At 40.0% G+C, this 22,091-nt stretch overlaps 1 protein-coding gene across 5 annotated transcripts in view; it reads left to right on the top strand.

Moving 5' to 3' along the window:
* Positions 1 to 22,091, top strand: part of ACBD6 (acyl-CoA binding domain containing 6) — a 149,435-nt gene that overhangs the window by 68,760 nt on the left and 58,584 nt on the right. For 3 of the 5 annotated variants that reach the window (XM_073356570.1, XM_073356575.1, XM_073356574.1), the window contains 3 exons: positions 1,411 to 1,516; positions 12,541 to 12,633; positions 14,019 to 14,108. In XM_073356570.1, coding sequence (XP_073212671.1) covers positions 1,411 to 1,516; positions 12,541 to 12,633; positions 14,019 to 14,108 — 289 coding nt within the window. The remainder of the gene's footprint in view (positions 1 to 1,410; positions 1,517 to 12,540; positions 12,634 to 14,018; positions 14,109 to 22,091) is intronic. The other 2 variants (XM_073356573.1, XM_073356576.1) reach the window with 1 other exon arrangement.

The raw sequence follows: 22,091 nt of genomic DNA, 5'->3' as shown, positions 1-22,091 counted from the left end.
CGTGCAGGGGAATCTACAAGTTAAGGTGCTGCAGGTATCTGAGGTATAAATAGATCTTTAAATGATAGGAGTGATACAACACATTAAGCCTTCTGTTCTTACCAGCCAATATGAAACAGTATGGTTAACAGAGTTAACGACATTTTACAGCCCCTTATGGCAGCATGGAAGAGCTTTATCATGTCCTGCAGAGAGGTGTGCATGATGGGGGATGACAAATGGGCCTTCACCATGCATTAGACTTAAGGTGATAAATCTTCATAGTCATGGCTTGGGATTACCTGGGCAACTCCCATTGTACGTCAGTGGGATTTTCAGGGTGAAATATGAAATCTTTGCATATCACTTTGAAACGTTACCCCAAAGAATGTTTGACCACAACTTTAAATAATGTTTCAGCAAAGCTGTCCAAGGAATGGTCTCATTTTGGGTCACAAAGTCAGTCCCTATTTCTAGAGCACTGCATGGGTATAAAATTTGTATCTGCATCCGATCTGCAAAAATGGTCCATGGATGCAAATATCTGCAGATCTATAGTGGATATCCGCAGACTTTCAGGGCTCTGCCTATTCTGCATGGCAGAGACAGTGTATCTGATTTCTTGGAAGAGTGAGGGGTCTTGGTTTCTTTCTTGAACATCGTCTTCTATTTGACACATACACAGATGTTGCTTGGAGTCAGGGGGATCCAGGCCATCTTCTACTTAGTGGTGTATGTTGTTGTAATGTGAAGCCTGTCAAGATTTGGGAGATGATGGAGAACCCCTAAAACAATTTTAAAATGTCATTTTCCGTGACCCCCCCTTTCCAGTTACTGTTGGCTAAGAGATATGTGCATATGGAATGTTTTCTCTTCAGAGTTATCCAGTCTCTCCTCTTGCCAGATTTGTCACTTCCATTTTAGTGAATTATAGTGTCCCAGACACCTCAGTGAAGGAATCTGGCAGGCAGGAGGCTGATTCTAAGAAGAAAGTTTTCTCTCTCTGCCACCAGCAATGATAGGAGGAGAAGATTAGAAAAGGCATGTGACATTTATATGGGGGTTTGCCTACATCGCTGAGAAAAGAAAAGGACCATATTTCGCCTTGATGTAATCAGTAGGATTTGAAATGACTTATGCCAAGACTCGCATGGTCTTACATTCCAGATTCTTTGTGGGAGTTTATTGGATTAAGTATACATGTCTTTTTCTTTCAGCATGTTGTTCAAACTAACTTGTGTTTTCTAGAGAAGCAGGCTGAGCTATCTTATATTGACAAAACACATTAGTCGTCGTGCAAAACATTGGAAACCTGTTCCCCTGCAGTGATGCTGTTAAAATGAGTGTGTCTGCAGCACAGCTAGCATCTAATGTGTGTAGCCTTTGTTTTATCCAATAAGACCCCTTTTTTTGCTTTTGTTTCCTAATTAGGGAGGAAGACAAGAACATATTTGATTACTGCAGAGAAAACAACATTGACCATGTAACCAAAGTCATACAATCAAAAAAAGTGGACGTGAATATGAAAGATGAAGAGGTATGGTGAAAAAGTAGCCCAATGATCCTGTGCTGGTTTTGTGCTTTATTTCACCACCCCAGACCTTTTTCTAAATTCCCAATTTAGAATTGTTATAAAACAAGTGCTAAATAGTTGGCCAAACATCTACTGGTTGAGACAGCAGTGTATTCCATTTGAAAACAAATAGTAATTCCATTCCAGTTTCAGCTGGGATTTTAGTAGTATCGATTTACTAACAATAATGCCATATCAGTGCCAGGATGCTTCCTTCTTGCAGTATCTTGAAAATGCCAGCTGGGACTCAAAGTAAGAGCTTAACAGAGCCATATTGGTGCCCAGTAGCCCTTTCCCCTTCAGTACAATGAGCTTGGTTGAACAAAAGTAGGAAACAATGGCTTTTTTGTTTGGAATTGGCCAGTGAGTGTTGTCTGCCAGTCCATTCAAGATAAACTAGTCTGGGCATGTGTGATTCCATCCAGAGCTACACAGCCTTAGACCAGAAAGGCTAAAGAGTACTTAATATTGGAACTTGTCATTGTCTCTTCTCGATTAGCCAGACAGAAGGCGAAAGTATAATTCTAGATTTGTCAGCTTGACTAAAAGTGTGACCACCATCCAGTGCTTTTCCTGTTTGTAAGCCCTTGAAGAAAGAATCAGAGTCAAAGCAATGTCACTAGGTCCCACAGCTGGGAAAGAACTAACATGACCTTGACTAGTAATTTGACAACAGCATCAAGAAGGAAATGAGTATCTATATTATGAATTGGTCTTATTTTTCCATACAGATATTTATTGTAAAAGAAAACACTTGAATGGACACATACACTTCTGTTGTTCAATCAGTCTGTAACTAATGATCTCCCATCTTTATCACATTGGTTTGAACCCTTATACGCTGCCACCTAGCCCTGCTCCATAATACATACAGCTACCTTTACCCGCTGCTTCCCAGTGCGTTGTGTTTTGGCGAACAGATGAAGTGCTTACACATTCATAGACTGAGACGCTACAAATTCAGTTGGGTTCTCCTGTAGCTCTAAGCAGATTTCTGCCCTCTGAGCCATGACAGCCCCGGCTGGGGCTCTGAATGCTGATGGTAGGGCCTTTTATTATTAATCAGGAATTGATGTGAATTAATTTTTAGGGGGAAAGGAAGGGAGGGTAAAATCAGGGTTGGAATTTCACATCATAGATTAAATGAACTGAGACTGTTTGCCACGCAGAAGCACTATAACAACAGCACCACGGAGCTCCATCAATCCTGCTAGTGACTACAAGTTACAAAGTTAAACAGCCAGTGTACGTTGCAAGCCCAGAAATAACAGAGCTGCTCTCACTAACTGCAGTGTAGTTTAGTAATAAAAAAATCGCTTTTGAGATCTTGTAGTATGAGCAGTCAGTGTATTGCTTTATTCTGACTGAAGGGGCACTCTTTTATATTCCTCATCCTCCAGAAGCTTATAGCTCCCTGAAAGTTCCCCTTTGTGCTAAAATTTCCCATCCTTTGTTCTCAGCCAGAAGTTTGTTATTTGAAAAGATCACAATTCCTTTAAAAGTTTGGTATAATTTTCTGGGGCCATTTCCGAGTTAGCACAGTGTAAAAACTTATGGCCTGACTGTTAGCCACAAGGCTGCTGTAAGTTGTGGTGAGGGGCTCTGGGACACCCCTACCTGCTGGAGATCAGTACTGGATTTACCATGGCGCCAGTGGCTCCATAGTGCTGGGCCCAAGCTCTGAAGGGGGCCCATAACACTCACTTCCTCCCCTCTTTGCAACCTGAGCCTCAGAGCAGCAGGGATCCAGCATGGGAGCTGAGAACCCACAGCACCCTGGGACCTGTAGTTCCTTGGCCAGCTTCCTGCCTACAGAGCCAGCCCTGGAGCAGGGAAGGAACTACATTTCCCAGCATTCCCTTGGTAGTTATCAACAGGAAAGGGTGGGGGAGGGAGTGGGGAAGCTGTGAGACCCGATGTACCGTAGCTTGCTGTGAATGGAGAGCTGGCTGCTAGAAGGGGGTGGCACTGTGAGTAGGGAACAAGTATGCCCAAGGAGTAGAAGGTTTTGACCCAGATATCTCCCTCAGAAGACTTCCCCAGACTGGCTTAGGGATGCTGGTGTGACCTTGCCTGGCAGCCCCCAAAGAGGGAACTGGGTGGACTAAATGGACAGTACACTTCTCTATCTGAAGCCTAGTAAGGGAGGTATTTGGATCCCACTAGAAGTTAAAATGATAAGTAAGAAAAGGGAGGCTCTACTAGAGGACCTGGGAAACTTTAGGTACAGTACAGGAGGATTTCCACTTCTGAGCCATGGAAGCAGAAATCGGCTTTTTCTTTCCAGATTTCTCTAATATTTAGAAAGGAAATCTAGCGCTTGCCTTCCAGATTTGAACATCCTCAAAATTCAGGAGTGTTCAAGCTCAATTTAAGCTGCTGTTACTTCATTTCTTCCCAATCAAATATCCTGATCCACTGTTGTTTGCTGTAGAAAAAGTAGGATAAAATTGAGTAACAAATGCTGATATCTTCCCAGTGCTAACTAGGGCTGGAATTGCTGTTTTCAACAGCCATTACCATTTTTTTTAGTTTTGTTTGTTTAAAAAGAAGACCGTAATATTGCTTTGGTAAATTCCCCACAGAAACGAAGAGTGGAACAAAAGAATAACAAAGACACCTCAACTTTTCCTCATTTATGTAGAACAGTCTTATAATATGGATATTATTATGGATATCCTCCAATCACACAAGCTGAAAATTGTTCCCCTTTACTGCAGTTTTGTAACCATGCGGGAACCAGTCTTGTCTGTGTTCTGTGCACATCCAAAATTCCTACAGAATTCAGAAGTGCCTTGCTTTTGTGACCATACTACCTGATATTTTCAGCCCTGGTAAACGAAGCAGGTTTACATTTAGTAATTGGGTGGGAAGCCTCTCAGAAAAAGTTAGGTGCTGTAGGTGTTGCTTATTCACTCGGTAATGTGAGACCTTCCGGTTACAATAGTAAACCAGTGCAGCATAGAATGCACTTTGCTCCTAGAGTCTAGAATGGGGTCCTTTGCTTCTACATACAGCCCATTAAAGACAATGAAAAGACTCCCACTCACTTCAGCGGGCTTTGGACAGAACTGATTATACACAGGGTAACTCCACTGTCTTCATAGGGTCCTGGTCCCACAACGGAGGGGGGCCATGTGAGCTTGTTGCAGAGCTGCTGCTCAGGGATGGGAATCCCCTGGAACTCCAGCCTCCAAAATCATTGAGGCTACACTTTCTGCTCGACTGTGTGCTAGCTGAGGGGTGCGTGGGAATTGGTGGCCTCTGCTGCAGGAGATGGGCATCTCAGGTACTTAAAGCTATGGCCTAGAGGAGGAAGTACCTAACTGCAGAGTCTGCAGCTGCCTAGGGTCAGCGCTGACGATTTAGAGTTCATAGTGCCGCCATTCCAAGATTCAAGCATGCTCAGCCTTGGAATTGCCACCCCTCCTTAGACGAGTGGCTACAGCTATCTAAGGCTGGCCTCTGGCAATTGGCCCTATGGCTGTAGCCAGAGAAGCTGCAGGTGGCTCTGTGACTACTGGGGGCCATTAAGCTAGGAGCTGATAAAGAAACTGGAGTTAACCTCAAGGAACAGAGATCATCCATAGGAAAGGAATGTCAAGGGAAGCAGGGAAAAAGGAAGCAGGTCAGGTTTGCAGGGGAGAATAGCATCCCATGTAGAAGGGAAACAGGCATGGGAAGAGGTGGTGGTGACCAGGTACTAGACTAGCATGTAGATGGGAGCAGAGGGAGAAAGGCTGGTGACTTCAGGTTCCCAGGAGCTAAGTCCTCACTTTGGGGAAATGGTGTTTGCAAGTGGCTTGCTCAAATGGCAGGATGGGTGCTGAGGGAGGCATTTGTCAGAATTAATCAGATATCTGCTGGCTGTGAAACTTTATTGAGCTGAGACCAGAACCACATACAGTGATTGGTGATATAGGGTGGTACTAGAGACATGGCTATAGAAGATCTGAATGAGGAAAGAGATAAATCTGTCAGGCGTTTCCCCTGATCACTTTGAAAGGTCTGCTCACTGTGGACACTGGTAAACCCACATGAGTGTACAGCTCAATGAGAAAAACTGGGGGCTGAGGGAACTGTGTAATATGGCAATGCATATAGTCATGCAGAGGTGTGTGATCAAAATGAAAGATGTCTCTGAGATTCAGTACCGGGTATACTATGACACCAATGGCCCTGCCCACCAGGCCCACACTCAGAGCCCACAATGACTACATGGGGGCCCACAAATATGCTTGGCACCAGGGCCCACAAAAGGTTAATCAGGCCCTGCTGGAGGGCCCCAGCTTTGGCTGAAAGCCACCTTTGCCCCATCTTCAGATGAAGTGAGTATATCTCAGTTGCAGTTGAGGATGCAACCCAGAGTCGTTTTCTTCAAAGGAGATGCATCTTTCAGTGAGAGAAGAAATGTGTAGAAATTACGCAGCTCTTTGCATATGGCAGTTAGTAAGCATTATCTACTATTCATCATCAAGAGGACTTTTCAACACCGTATTATGAAATCCTTCTCTGAAGCCTTGTCTACATTAGAGAATTTCACAGAAAAATTGTACTGGTCCAAACCCCAGGATAGACAAGACTGGCAGCTTCAGGCATTTTGACCTTCTTGTTGGTTATACATACAAGTGCTTTGGCAGAGCATTATGAAGTTTGGTTAGCATCCATCTACCCCGTGATTGGTTCTAAATGGTACTATTAGTCCCCCATTTTCATGAATACCAAAATGTCACTATATTTTTAATGAGCTGAAAAAACTGCTGTTTTTTTAAAACCACATTCCTTCTCCACAAGCTGGAGACTAATTTGTTTTCTCTATCCTGCAGCTCAGCTGAAATCTTTTAGAACATAGTATCTGTTGAACCTTTGGTAGGCCAAAAGCATATGCAGACATACTCTTATAATTTTATTAATCATTTTAGTGTTATGGTGCAAATGTGTGCAGCCAAGTCCAAAAGATACATCTCTTGTGCAGCTGAACCAAGCTGACACTGTTGCTTTAAATGGATATACATTTGAAATGTTTGCAGTACTGTTGTAGTCATGTCAGTCCCAGGATTTGAGAGAGACAAGGTAGGTGGGGTAATATCTTATATTGGACCAACTTTTGTTGGTGGAAGGGACATGCTTTTGAGCTTCACAGAGCCCTTCTTCAGGTCTGGGGAAGATAACCTAGTTTCCTGGTTAACAGAAGTTGGTCCAATAAAAGTTATTACCTACCTTGTATCTCTCCTAAATTTAAAATGGAAGTGTAGATATATGTAAATAAGCCCAGCTCCTAAGGAATTTACTTGTTATGGAATAGAATTTGCTTATACAGTGCATAATTTTGTAATGAATCTGTGCACATCCTTTTCTTGTATGAGTTTTTAAACAGTTCAGTTTTTTTCCACATACTTTATTAATGTTTATAATTATATCCTCTCCATTTTGTGCAAATAATTCCTACCAATTTGGAAATACAAGATAAAAATCTAGTGACATGTACATAACGTGAGAAGTCATACTTATTACAAGCAAAACGATTTCAGAATAGGGTGCTAGAAATGAATATGTTTTAAAAATCTATGCTAACCACATCTACTAGAATATACCATATAGAATTTGTCAATTTTAAATCTAATTACATACACAGTCTTCTCATGTAAAGAAAAGAATAGGTTGTTTTTTCTCAGTTCTCCAACAAGAATACTGGCTAATAGTTCAGATACAATAAACTTTAGTTTGAATTAAGCAAAGTCCTAGAGGATTATATAAAGTGTCTGATGACAATTATTATGTATAGGCTCCCATTCACTATTTCTAAATTGCCTGAAATTCAGCAGCGTAGGCTGTGTTGGTTTAAAAGATATAGGCACAGATGAAAGCAACTGGTTCCTTGTATACAGGGTTGTATGCAAAGGGAAATAATAAAGTAAAGGATAGGGTCACATTTTAGCTACTTTGTCACTTTGGAGTTCATGGCATATCCTGATAGGAAAGAGATTTTGGTGCCTTTTTAATAAGAACACATTTCCAGATTTATTTTGTTTTTGTTTTATTTTCAAAGGCATTGCAATCTTCCTAGAATGTGTCCTCAGCTTTTATTTTATTTTTGTTTTGGAAACTTGTGTCAAGGGCACCTAGAGCTTTGGGTAGAAGCATCCTTTTTTATATTATTGTAGAAATCCAAGTAAACAAATACATGTTTCCTCTGCACTGTGTTTAAGCAGGTGCAAAGCCTTTAACAAAGAGCATCTGCCTCATGCCACCGTAATCCCCTCTCCTGTATTGAGAGCAGTGTCAGTGTAGCCATGCTTCTCTGAAATTGTCCATGCAGGGTTGGAGCCTTAAATGTAAAAGGATCATGTTCCAGCTCCCAACATAAATAGCTCCATGGTATTTTTAGGAATGATGGGAAAAAAATGTTGTTTAAGAACTATTGCATCTTTCTTGACTCCCCACCCCACCCCCAAACACACACACACTCCGTTTTCAGGTTTATGAAAGCAGTTAGAGTCCAAATCAGTTTTATGCTGAGACATCCATTCAGTTTGGCTATAGTCCTCTTTGTCTCTCTGGGTTGATTGCAATGAAGACTATTCCCCTACATGCTTCTACTGGACTTGAAAAAAAATATTTGAGAGATAACCCATTCTCCCCCACTTTGTGTTTGAACAACCTGTGATTCATGGTGGAACAAAATTTATATGCTGTTGGCTTGTGAAACTGCTACAGAAGCTGGCCAAGCTGGCAATGGTAATCCAAGCGAGACATGGAAGATTTAAGAGGCAGGGTCAATACACTGGTGCTAAATTTATGCTTATTATTCAAGACTTGAGGGGCAGAGAAAACTGCATCCTCTCAAATAACTTCTGCAACAACTGTGTATCCTCTGTTGTGCTGCTACAACAAAAAAATAGGCAACTTAGATTTTGTTTGCATTTAATTAAAGAAGGACATCACTACAGCATATATTTTCACATTCTGAATTACTCATGCCAATTTAGACACATCTGTGATTAAGCATTGCCCAATAAACATTGCTACCATAATGAAGTTGTGATGGAGGGGAGGAGACTCTCCAAGAAATGCGAATGTGTATTGTCTGGAAAATCCTCCTAGCGTGCAGGGTGAACTTGTGTAATGACTCTTATAAATTAACTACTGTACAGACTAGAAGATTTTACAGATTGCATAGCCGATATCCAAGATCCACACATTGCCCAGTATTACCACTGTTTACAACTGATATGGGAAAGGATATTCCCTAATGCTTTTCCTCACCTGTTTGAGGTTTCTTTGTCTACATTTCCTGCTTGATGATTTTCTTTACTACTTAAATCCACATTAAGCAGAGCACATATTCCTTTGTTTAAGATAGTACTGTTTGCCAACTTCTGCTATGGTTTGGAACATGCATTAATAACATTGTACAGGGAAATCTTATAACTCCACATACAATGTTGCCACACATTTTATCAGGATAATGTTGACCAGCAAATTATGAGTTTTCAGATGATATTTCACAGGGCATACTTTGTGTAAAGATTATCAAAATAGTGTGTAGGGTGTGGACACAGAGGTACATTCTGTCACAATTACCCAAAGTGAAACTGGCCCAAGGCTTTAAATCCATACTCTTGCAAAAAGCACAAGATTTTTAATGATTCCAGATGATCAGTTGACTTCAGTTTCTCATCTCATCCACAAGAAAGGATCTCCAGCAGCAGCTTCTTGGGCGTTGGTTTTGTAGTCATTCAGAACTGCTGAATTTACTGGATTGCCAGGACTACTGTTGCAATGTGTTGAGTGTTTTTTTTATGGTCTCATCCAAACCCAATTCTGGCAAAGTCACGCTCTTCTTGTTTTGAAGATAAGACAGAATCACAGAACAACATGATATAGGTGCATCCGATGAAGTGAGCTGTAGCTCATGAAAGCTCGTGCTCAAATAAATTGGTTAGTCTCTAAGGTGCCACAAGTACTCCTTTTCTTTTTATGATATAGGTGCAGATCTAGAACATAAATATTGGTTTAAAGGATAGAAATAATCATATTTTTGTCCTGTAATTGCATGGTATTATCCCACTACAATTAGATAATCACAGTTATGTTATACGTAAGAAGTAGGGTTGTCGATTAATCGCAGTTAAGTCGCATGATTAACTCAAAAAAAATAATTCTGATGAAAAAAATTAATTGCAGTTTTAATCACACTGTTAAATAGTAGAATATCAATTGAAATTTATTAAATATTTTTGTACGTTTTTCTACATTTTTAAATACATTGATTTCAATTACAACATAGAATACAAAGTGTACAGTGCTCACTTAATATTATTATTTTTATTACAAATATTTGCACTGTAAAATGATAAACAAAAGAAATAGTATTTTTCAGTTTACCTCATACAAATACTGTAGTGCGATCTCTTTATCGTGAAAGTGTAACTAAAAATGTAGGGCTTTTTGTTACATAACTGAACTCAAAAACAAAACAATGTAAAACTTTAGAGCCTACAAGTCCACTCAATCCTACTTCTTGTTCAGCCAATCGCTAAGACAAGCAAGTTTGTTTACATTTACAGAAGATAATACTGCCCTCTTCTTATTTACAATGTCACCTGAAAGTGAGAACAGGCATTTGCATGGGACATTTGTAGCCAGCATTGCAAGGTATTTACATGCCAGATCTGCTAAACATTCATATGCCCCTTCATGCTTCGGCCACCATTCCAGAGGACATGCTTCTATGCTGATGACACTCGTTAAAAAAAAATGCGTTAATTACATTTGTGACTGAACTCCTTGGGGGAGAATTGTGTGTCTCCGGCTCTATTTTACCCACTTTCTGCTATATATTTCATGTTATAGCAGTCTTGGATGATGACCCAGCACATGTTGTTCATTTTAAGAACACTTTCACTGCAGATTTGACAAAATGCAAAGAAGATACCAATGTGAGATTTCTAAAGATAGCTACAGCACTCGAACCAAGATTTAAGAATCTGAAGTGCCTTCCAAAATCTGAGAGGGATGAGGTGTGGAGCATGCTTTCAAAAGTCTTAAAAGAGCAACACTCTGGAAACTACAGAACCCAAACCACCAAAAAAGAAAATCAACCTTCTGCTGGTGTCATCTGACTCAGATCATGAAAATGAACATGCGTCAGTCCGCACTGCTTTTGGATCATTATTAAGCAGAACCCGTCATCAGCATGGATGCATGTCCTCTGGAATGATGGTTGAAGCATGAACGGACGTATGAATCTTTAGCACATCTGGCATGTAAATGTAAACAAACCTGTTTGTCTGAGCGATAGGCTGAACAAGAAGTAGAACTGAGTGGACTTGCAGGCTCTAAAGTTTTACAGTGTTTTGTTTTTGAATGCAGGTATTTTTTGTACATAATTCTACCTTTGTAAGTTCAACTTTCATGCTAAAGAGATTGCATTACAGTACTTGTATTAGGTAAATTGAAATACTATTTCTTTTGTTTTTTTACAGTGCAAATATTTGTAATAAAAATAAATATAAAGTGAGCACTGTATACTTTGTATTCTGTGTTGTAATTGAAGTCAATATATTTGAAAATGTAGAAAACAACCACAAATATTTAAATAAATGGTATTCTATTATTGTTTTTACAGTGCGATTAATTGAGTGATTAATTGCGATTAATTTTTTTAGTCTCTTGACAGCCCTAATAAGAAGTATTCATGGGAACTTTGCATCTTGTAAATAAAGTGTTTCTATCTCCTAGAATAAATGTTTATAGCACAGAGAAATTTGGATTACCCGTCCAGTACAAATCCCACATCTAAAGTGTAGTGGATCAGAGATTAATTTAAGATGCTTTGTCTATCAGTATTTACTAATCTGTTAAATTCTACTCTCCTCCTTTCAGTCTTTCACTGTAATGTTGAGTGCAGGAACATTAATCATTAAATGATACTAATGTGGGTATCAATGTAATCTGTGCTTCCATAGAAAGTAATTGTGAGAGAATTCATTCTAATTCAAGGTTAATTAGTGTACCATTAAAATAATGTGTTACAAAAGTTAATTACTTGCTGGGTCAAAAAGTGTGGTAAAAAGCTGAATGCCTAATGTCTGAGATCACATTTCCCGACTCAAAATAATGTTCTAAATCTGCCACCCTACTGAAAAATATCCAACATGAAAAGTGAGAGAGATTTAGTCACTGGTGTCTTCCTATCCCCCTTCTACTAGTAAATTTTTGACACGGTGTCCATGAAATCTGGCGCATGGCTCCTATTAATAGATAAGTGAGCTGCTCACTTTGTTCCCCCCTGCAGTGTTAGAAGATATATGTCAAGGAATAGCCTGGGTTAACCGTATTTTGGTTTTGAAGCACCACAAGTGTGTTGGGTGGTACATGAGAAAAAGCAAGATGTTGTGAAAATGTCACAAGGCAGCATTATGATTTCTTGCTTTACCTCAGCATGAGTTTCAAAGATCCTTCTGCAGGCGTGTCACACGCCATATTAAATCTGGAGAAATTTATGTTAACAGGTAGTTTAAATTAACAGCTATAAAGTGTACACATTAAGCTGGAAGTACAAGTGATAGTCAGGGTAGAACAACTGCCATCTAAAAATATCATCTACTTTTTCTTTTGTTTAAATGAAGATATAAAAGATGCCAATTTATAACATCTTCTGTAGTTGATAGGAAATGTTTTAGTGCTATTCATTAAAAGGCTCTGTTATTGCTTTGGATGGATTTGGATTCTGTTCGTGTAGGTAACAAGATAACTGTTCCCAAGCTTAGTGGGAAGTGTGGCTATTGCAGTTAATAACACATGAAACCATAGCAGAAGAACTGTGTTTTGGTATCCAAATGTGAGCATTAAAAAAGAAAAAAAAAAAAGAGCGCTCACAGGCTGGGCAGTCCTGTGTTGAGATGGTTCTCAGAGATGAGCCTAAACCGAGACCCCAAAATAGAATACTCCAGATTTTGCAGCTATTCCCTATCCCTCTACAGGGCAAACTAAAACTCTGTATGTGGACACCCCCAAACTTTGGTGAGGTTCAGATCCAGATCAGGACTTCATGGCACAGGCTCATCTTCGGTTGGGTAGGTTGAGATGAACAAAGGGTGATGAAATTGCTCCTAACTGATGCATGCAGCAGTGCCCTTGCTAGGGCAGAATGCTTAGACATCTGCACAGCCCAATTTTCCATCCACCTCCCTTTCAACATCTAGTGCTCTGACTGCCACTCTGGACCCCCTGCCCCTTATCCAATCCCAGCCCCCTTACCATGCTGCTCAGAGCAGCATGTCTGGCTGCTGCGCTGCGCGGCTAGAGCCAGACACGCTGCCATGCTGCCCTGCATGAGCAGACAGCCCCGCCGCCCAGAGTGCTGCCCACGCCAGGGTCTAGCCTCCTGGGCCAGGAGCTCAGGGGCCGGGCAGGATGGTCCTGCGGGTCGGAAGTGGCCTGCAGGCTGTAGTTTGCCCATCTCTGAACTAGTCCGTCCTTTAATTGGGTGAATTAAGATGTATATCTCAGGAAGAGTTTGAATGAGATAGAAGGGGAGAAAAAGGCTTTCGTGAAGTGCTCCTTTGACTTAATTCCATCTTTTGCCCCAGACATTTGCTTCATCCCTGTTAAAACTGGCATAAAGCTGAGATTTGAGTTTAATGTGGAAAAAACATTCCATTCTCTGAACATGACAGCCTGCCCTGCCCATAGCAGCGTGTTAAGCTGCATGTCAATCAGCCCTCAGAAGAGTGCTGAGCTACTTATTTCCCATGTCCTTAACAGACAGTTGGATTTGAACATCCACTAGTGATTGCCACCCACCTTAGTGGAGGAGGAGTCATTACAAATTCTTTCTGGGGGTGTGCCCCGTGACTTCAGATGCAGAAACGTGTGAGGAAGGAAGAGCTTGGAGGATTGTAGAGTAGACAAAAGAAAATATTCAAATAAATTTTTCTCATCTGATGACACCTTGTTGCCCAGATCATAGTGACTTAGGCTGAGAGTTGCAAAGCCACCAGGGGATTTGGATACCTAGTTCCCATTACTTTTAATGGGAACTGAGGGTTCAAATGCCTTAGGCAGCTTTAAAAATCTTAGCCTTAAGAGCGTCCCTATTCCTGTTAAAGTCACTGGTGCAGAGTTAAACCCTAAAGCTGTCTAGAAGGCAGACCACATTCTGGTCTCTTGCTTTCTTCATTCTCCCTTACGTTTTTATTGACTTGAGCTGGAGTTTTGGGTGCAGAGGAGTGCAGAGTCAGGCCCTGTGTTGCCCTTCTAACAGATGGCTGATGCTCCTGACCTTGCTGTGTAAATGTACAAGTGAGAATGAATGGCACATTATAGGCCATTCTGATTGTGTTTTTTTTAATGTTCAATTTTTAGTTGTTTGTGATATCCAGGGTTCCAGTAGTAGGACTTTGAGTCTCTTTACAATAGCTTCAGCTGACTTCATTCTTTTTCTTTTGGATATTTCTAGGGCAGGGCTTTGCTCCACTGGGCATGTGACCGAGGACACAAGGAGCTGGTCTCGGTACTGCTACAGCATGCAGCCGATGTTAACAGCCAGGTAAGGAAGGGATGGAAAACTTGCTTTTTGATGGTGCATGGTGTTGTATCTTTACCAGACACTTCATACTTTGTCCCATCAGGATTCCAAAGCAAATTCTTTCAGAGTATTGAATATGGAGGAGGCCACCTAAAGCGATATATGTGAGACGAATATACCCATTAAAAACAGTTTTCCATACAACCAAATACAAAAACACAGTGAACCTTTTCAGTTGCAAGATGAAATTTCTTCCTGCAATAGTGTCTTTCACTTGCTGGTGATCAGTTCAAATCTGACTTGGGTAGGCGAGACCAGAGATATTTCCTATTCCTAGACATTTGGTGGCTTGGATAGAATGACTTGGTAGTCTCTAAAAAAGAAAAGGAGTACTAGTGGCACCTTAGAGACTAACCAATTTATTTGAGCATAAGCTTTCGTGAGCTACAGCTCACTTCATAGGATGCTGTAGCTCACGAAAACTTATGCTCAAATAAATTGGTTAGTCTCTAAGGTGCCACTAGTACTCCTTTTCTTTTTGCGAATACAGTCTAACACGGCTGCTACTCTGAAACTTGGTAGTCTCTGTCCAGTTCCTTAATATCCTGTAGTTTCAGCAGAGCGTCTGAAGACTGGAGAGTGAACTAAAGAAAATTCAACTGCAGGAAGAAACCTGTTTGCCAAACGGTAGAACACAATAGAACATTCATTTATTAGAAGGTACATTTCTTAAACAAAGCATTTTAAATGGTGCTTCAGATTATGTTTTAAATTTGACATTGTTACAAGTTGGATATAACTTTATAATGTAGATTGGATTTATAATCCTGTTGTAATTAAGGGTTGAACCTTGCTAGCTGTCATCATGTTCAGAAATAATTGTCAATCATGGTTCTCCCAGAACCATGATTGACAGTTGTTTTCCAATATGGTGGTTGCTTGCATCATTTCCCTGTCTAGTCTGTGTGTGTGCGTGTGTGTATTTTGAGAACTGTGCTAGCCCAAACTGATGATCTTTCAGTATCCCAATAAGTGCTTTGGAAATACTTCACATATGTCGCAGTAGTGCAATAGGCTATCCTGTAGGTTTTTTGACTCAGCAGTAACATTGTGATGGTGGAAGTAACTAGGTTAAGCTTTAAATATGTTTAAAAATTGTTTAAAATATTGGTACAAGCCCTACTATGGACAGAGCCGTGAAAAGGGTACATATTAAGAGAACTTGCTTGGTTCCGTTGAAATCAGTGGGAAGGTTTAGGCAGGGACCTGTGATTCTTTGAGCATATGATTCCTAGGTTTCTGTTATGCAGACAATTTGAGGATTTTTTTCAAAGATCCTTTGTACACCTTTGGAAAAAAAAGGTAGATTTGCGGAGGAGGGGTCAGTAATTATACTGAATGATGCTGGAGTTATGTCCATGATTTCCCTTGGTCCAAGATAAGACTGGACACCACACCTGCTATTCTAATCATGTGAGATATGTTAGTCTGTGAATGTTTGAAAATAGCATGATTTTGAGAGTGGGAGAACTGGGATTACATGTTTGCCTTTGTATTTTACCCTGTGACCCCAGGCGATATCTGGTGCTTGGAGTTCTGGAATAACGGTCCCTGAAAATTCATCTCTTTCTGATGGTTGTATCTCACATCTCTTCGTGCACCAAGAGAGTCTTTAGCTGTAAAAGTATGACTTGGGGAGGACTTCCTTAGCTGGAGGAGAATAATCTGTATTTTCTCTGTACTATCATTTTCTATTACTTTTTTCTCCTTTTTTTTAATGTATTACACACTTTTTCTAACCAAATTATTTTTGTCCAGTAACAAAAGTTTAATAATAGCTATAGAACGAAAATCAATCTTCGATTTTTTCCCCCACCAACGTAATAAAGGAGACCTTTTTTTAAAGGTCTTATTTTGCACATAGATGTATTCTCAGAGAAGGCAGACAATTCTTATGTTTTTATTTTATTTTCTCTCTCTCCTCAGCCTTCTATAAACTGTGATAACATTTTCAGGATTTCATGACCCAGTGTTTACTTTTTACATGGACCTTTTCCCTAAAGGAAGTACTGTCTAAAACCCAGGATTATGGGGAATTCTTTGGTGGAGCAACCAAAGAGATAGAAAAAAAGTTATGCTTCCAAATATGTCATAAACATTGAAGCACGTGCTCCTATATATTACCAAATGCACCGTCAGTTAATGTGTGGGTTGTAAAGAATTGGGGGTTAAGTATAAGGGAATCTCTAGTGACTTGCATTAGTGGAGCTATTATTTTAAGAAGATGTGCTAACCCTGGAAGTTCACATTCCAGACTACACATAGCTGTCAGTCTGCCAGGTTCCAACCTGGGGGACAGGCTTTGTAGCAACCTTGTACAGTACCCTACATGCCTTGAGATATCTTCCTGTTTCATTCAGACGTGCAGCAGTGTTAAATGCAGGCAGCATAAGACATAGATTTGGGAGCATGAGAGTGACAGCAACAGGGAGTAGAGGGGGAAGTTTATATGATAGATTTTTTTTTTTCCTTTTTATTTTTTGTCTGCAGTGTTTTTAATATCTTTCTAGGATATTAGAAAATAATACCCCCCCTCCTTAGCTGCTTCTGTGCTTTTTCATTAGGCAGGCACTGTATGTTTTTTTCCCCTCCTGTGTTTCTTATGTAGCACCAAGGTTATAGTATAGGGGTTAGAGCATGGGGGGACTGGTCGCTGGGACTCCTTAGTTTTACTGGTTCTAACATTAATTAGCTGCGTGACCTGGAGCCAGGTCTCCATTTTTCCTTTGTTTTTGTTTTCTAAATGTGAACAATAGCTATCTTTGTAAACACTTTGAGATTTCTGGGTGCTGTATAAGTGTAAATACTGTAATTGTTTTATTATTTTATTACATACACTGATGTATTTGAAGCAGGTAAGTGGGAAGAGAGTCCATGGTGCTGTTTGGTCCTGCAGTATGCACAAAGCTCCTGGAGTGCAGTAGTAGATTGACTGTCCTTTTTAAACAATGATGCTGTGGGTTTAAAGAGGCAGTTCATTGCTGTCCACTGAAAGCCTGCATCCATTGAGTTCTTTGATTGTCCATAATTAGCTTTAATAGTATGTTTGAAAAGAGGTGGTAAGTGATTGACATAGGGGAGGGGGGTGCAGAAACTCAACAGACTTCCCTGCTTTATGTTGAAAAGAGACGTTTATGTAATCAAATTACCTAAATCCTCAGAGCCAAAGGCCATTTCTAAGTGGGTGGTTGGGTGGTGTTTTGGAACTGTGCTGGAAACACCCAGAACCCAGAGATCTTTCCAAAGGCAGCTTCCCAGTGCTGAGACATTCCGTTTAGAAAAATCTGTATTTATTGAACAGTGAAGTAAAGGGGAGCCTGTTCTCAACATTGTAGTTGGCCTGTGTTATGCAGGATGTCAGCCTATCATCATAATGTCCCCTTCTTGCCTTAAAATGTATGAATGAATGAATCTGTTGATGAATGAATAAATGTTGGTGTTTTTCATCCATCTGTGAGTAAAGTGAAACATTCTATTTCTATTGAAACAGTCATGGCTTCCTTTTTGTAGGGTATTGTTGCTTGTAGAACGTGTTCTTTCTAGAACAGAGCTCTCAACATGGGGTTGCAAACAGGTTTCAAGAGATCATAACCACCTTGCTGTTCCCATATCCCTAATGGGAGAGGTGTCTTGGGGAGGTCCCAGTATGGAAAATAGAGTCCCTTGGAGTGGAAAAGTTGAGAACCACTGCTTTAGAGGATATCTTGCCTTGTCTTGTAAAAATAAGGAAAATGGAGATATTTGGAAAATGGAGATTTTGTACATATGAAGCATCTCTGCTGGAGGTCAGACCTGACTTGCCCTCTTTTACATGGGATGATGTTGTTTTAAAGCATATAGGTTTTACTCCTGTTCAGTTTCAAGAAAGGTTAGGTGAACTCTGATCTAATAATGGACCAAATGATAGAGAGCATGACAAACAGCTTTTTCATGATGGTAACATAAATGCAATAACAGCATTGGGGTTTTGCTGTTCAGCTGATATATTTCTGTACTGGGCAAACACTGGCTATATTGAGTTCTGAGAAATAGTATGTGTGTATGCTGTCACATAGAAATCAGAGGTTGTAGACTCACTTAGGTTAGTGGGAGGAAGCAAGATGAAGATCAGGCATGAATCTGTTAACACAGCAAAAATTCTGTACTTTTATCTAAAACTCCATTAGAGGATGGGTTGAATCTCATTACATGAGCTCAGGTAACGTCAGGTTGTGTAAAATTATCCCATACCAGAATCTCAGCTTTTGAGAAGCTCTGCTCCTTATAGTGTTCAGTTCTAAACTGGGTCCTAATCTGAGCTACTGACTAGGAGGCTTTATGCGCCTTTATCTGCCAGCTTTATGTCCTTCTCATTGACTTCATCATCCCATCATTTTCTCCATAGAGGTGTTTGTGTGTTGGAGCTATTAACCAATCTGTTCTCTTAGCTTTCTCTAGTCGGCAGGAAGTTAGGGGGCAGCAACACCATCCACCCATGAAAAGCCAGGACACACCAAAACAGGTTACCATACAAATCCATCATTAACTCATGTTTTTCAGGTTCTCCATTTAATTCAGTGTAAAACAGCAATACTGTGTTTTGCCACCGTGTGATAATGTGAGAGGCTGAAAGTCAGCAGCATGCCCGCATCCATTCTTGGAACACTAGAGAAGTGTTCTCATGAGGGAAGAAATACATTGGTTTCTCTGTAATGTAATAGGAAGGAGAAAGGAGGGAATCAGCTCTGTAGAATGCACCATGCAGTTGATTTTTGTTTTTTATCTAGACATTTATACCATGGAATTTGAGGCTGCATGTAGGTCTTCAGGGAAAGGTTTAATGTACTCAGAATAACCTTCTGGGTCTATCCTTTGGTGTCCAGTCCCCTTGAGCTTCCTCCTCCTCACTAGTGGAGGGGATTGCTCTTTCTCAAACCCAGGATAGTTAAGACAGAAATTGTCTTCCAGTTCTATCCCATGTTACATATGCTCAGAACTATCCAGAACATACATTCATCTGCTGAAATCTTCCATCTTTGTCCTATGCCCAAAGGTTAATTTAATTTTATGTAGAAAAGTTTGAGTAAAATCCTTTGGTTGTTTTTGAGTCTGGCCAAGTGTAAAATAAAGTCACATCTTTCCTGTTTAATAAATAAATAAAATCTGGCCACACTTTTAGGAAGGAGTATAGCAAAGCTGACTGGTTTGGAATTTGAAACTTTTATGCCTGTTTCCCTATTATGCCATAATTCTGGTAAACTTTGCAGTATTTGCATATACTTTCTCTTAGCTTTTCTTTTTTTTTTTTTTTTTAATTTTTGTATTATTATTATTATTACCATTTGAAAATTGCAGTGTTCTGAGTAAAAGATATTGGTGCCCACTTAAAGACGCACTGTCCACAAATGCACACCGCACTTTTCAAAATGTTTTGCAGACTTGAAATATTGCACCTTTAAAACTACTGAACAGATTTTCTTCACAACTGGCTTTTTGGTAGATTCAACTGAGTCCTAAAATTAAGCCATCTATAAAGAAAACCAGTTATTTTGATTTTAAAGTTAATAAACAAATTCCATTACAGATATATACTAGGTCATAAGTATGGAAATATGTACTTAACCATCATTACTAACTGACACTAGCTGACCTTGGCTTGATAGTTTTTTGTTTAGTCCAGAAACATACAGACTAGACTAGGAATTGGTTGGTCTTTGCTCACAAAAGTGCCTATTGGTTATAGAACTGGTGACTTTTTCTTTAAAACAGCAGGAAAATAAATGTAATAACCTAACCATGTGACATATGAAGGTAGCATAATTCAGTACTTAGAAATCAGGAAATGTGAAAGTTAAGGTTGAGTGCATAGCCATAACTCTGCTCTTTGCATTATGACACATTCCTTAGTTATATTGATTCTAGTTTATTTTAGGGCTTGTCTACATGAGGACATGGAGCAGAATAGCTCCACCAGTGGACACTTTGTTGAGTGCACTAATTATTCCGGAATAAAGTGACTTTTATTCCAGAACAGTGTCCACATAGGAAGCTATTCTGAAACTGCTATTGCGGTCAGATTCCCTGTGTAGTTATGCCCTAAGATACACACTTAAATCACTGGCTGTAGATAAGATTATATTACTTGAGAAACAGGATGTGATTACGATTCAAGACTGTATTGTATCTGTCTGTGCCCAATAGAGCAGAGGAAAAGTTGTGCTCAACTCTTTTTTCATTTCCGGATATTTGAGTACTTAACTGTTTAATCCTAATGTTGCGTTAACCTAACCATTTGCGTATAATAACTTGAATTGTAAATATGCCATACTTCTAGGTTGAATATACCTGGGGAATCCTCTATCATTGCCTTGTGCTCCTGTGTATAAAAGAGAATTTTTCTACATGGGATAGTTTCATTCTGTTTCTAATATTGCTCAGAATATCAGTGAAAGGTGCCCTAAGTCTTTTCTCCCTGCAGTGTCGATGTGTAGCTTGTCTTGCTAATGATGCTGTTCACAGATAGATAATAAAGATGTAAGTAAAATGTTCAGTTCTGAGAAAATCATTTGTATCCCTAGTTTTTCATTTTTGCCTTGATGGCAATATCACTGAAGGTTCAGTAGTCAGATCTCTTGTAAGAGATCACAGCTTTTGTTCTTCTTTCACGTGCTTCTCCACATCTCTACCAGAACTATGAGACTCCTCCTGTCACTGCCACCCCTTTAATTGGATAGAGGCATGGATAAAGGATGATGACAAATATTATTTCTCCTCCCTATTCGACTAGGGCCTGAGTATGCTGCTTCAGAAGTGTTTCAGGTTCTTCCCAGTTTATCATCAGGAGATCAGTACTGAGATAGAACCTACATCTCCTCCATGGCATTTCAGAGCGCTGCCACGAGACAGCATGATTGCCTAAAATCACACTTCTTAATGTTATTTGCAGCAGGTAAAAAAATAGCCATTCCCTTTGAGTTTTGTCTGTCTTGCGGTAGGACTCAAGCATGGAAGTTTTTGCTTTAAAAGACTTCTTAGATTAGCCAGCAAGAGCAATGTGGCAAGCATCCCTCCTGCCTCTCCCTCCCAATCCCATGTTGGGGCAGTACACTTCAGACAGACCATGGGGCTTGCTTGATTAGCAAAAAGAAAAGCTTTCTAGCTACCCTGTCATAGCCCTTGCCACCTTACTTTAACAGACAGGCACTTCCTCTTTTCTATCAATTTGGATGCTAACGTGCTTTTGAGTCAGAAGGCTTCCAGATACCAGGACACAATGTAGCTATTCCCTTGTAATACCTTCTTGCACGTCCTTATTGAAAAAACTCTTTTCAAATGGAGACAATACAAACATAATAAATGGCAGGGAAGGTTCATCTCCCTCATGACTCAATCCTTCTCAAATAACATTATTATTGACTGGCCTATTGGTTGCCAAAAAGGAAAATCAATTTTAGTAGAAGTAGTTGCCTGGCCGCAGATCATGGTACTAACCCAGCACAGACAGGTTGATTTTATCAACTATCTGAAGACTAATTTCCACTATTAGCCAGAAATGAAGTAGAAATTATGGATATGTCAAAAATCGGTTGGTATATTTTCTCTTATGTTTTCCCCTTGTATTGTATGGCTCTAAAAATGTTTTTGTGACTCTTTTTTTCACCCCACCCCCATTTTTAGATTGTACAATAGTGAGGTGCATAAACTGCTTGCAGTTCAAACCCTGTAGTGGCCCATATACTTATAGGTGGCACCAATGTAGATTTTAAAATGTAGCTGGCATTGATGCTGATGCATTTCTTCCCCTAACTCCTGCACTGACTGTAGTGTGCCTTATCTTCCCATGCACTTGAGGACATCAAGGAGGTTTTGAGGAGATTGGTTTGTACACCTCAAACCTTCAGGCTAAGGGTCAGAGGCACTATGGCTGTGTCTACACTAGAATTTTGTGAGAATATCCAGCCATTG

The sequence above is a fragment of the Lepidochelys kempii genome, chromosome 8 (genome assembly GCF_965140265.1).
Source record: "Lepidochelys kempii isolate rLepKem1 chromosome 8, rLepKem1.hap2, whole genome shotgun sequence".
NCBI lineage: Eukaryota > Metazoa > Chordata > Testudines > Cheloniidae > Lepidochelys > Lepidochelys kempii.
This window is presented reverse-complemented; position numbering and strand designations above follow the sequence as displayed.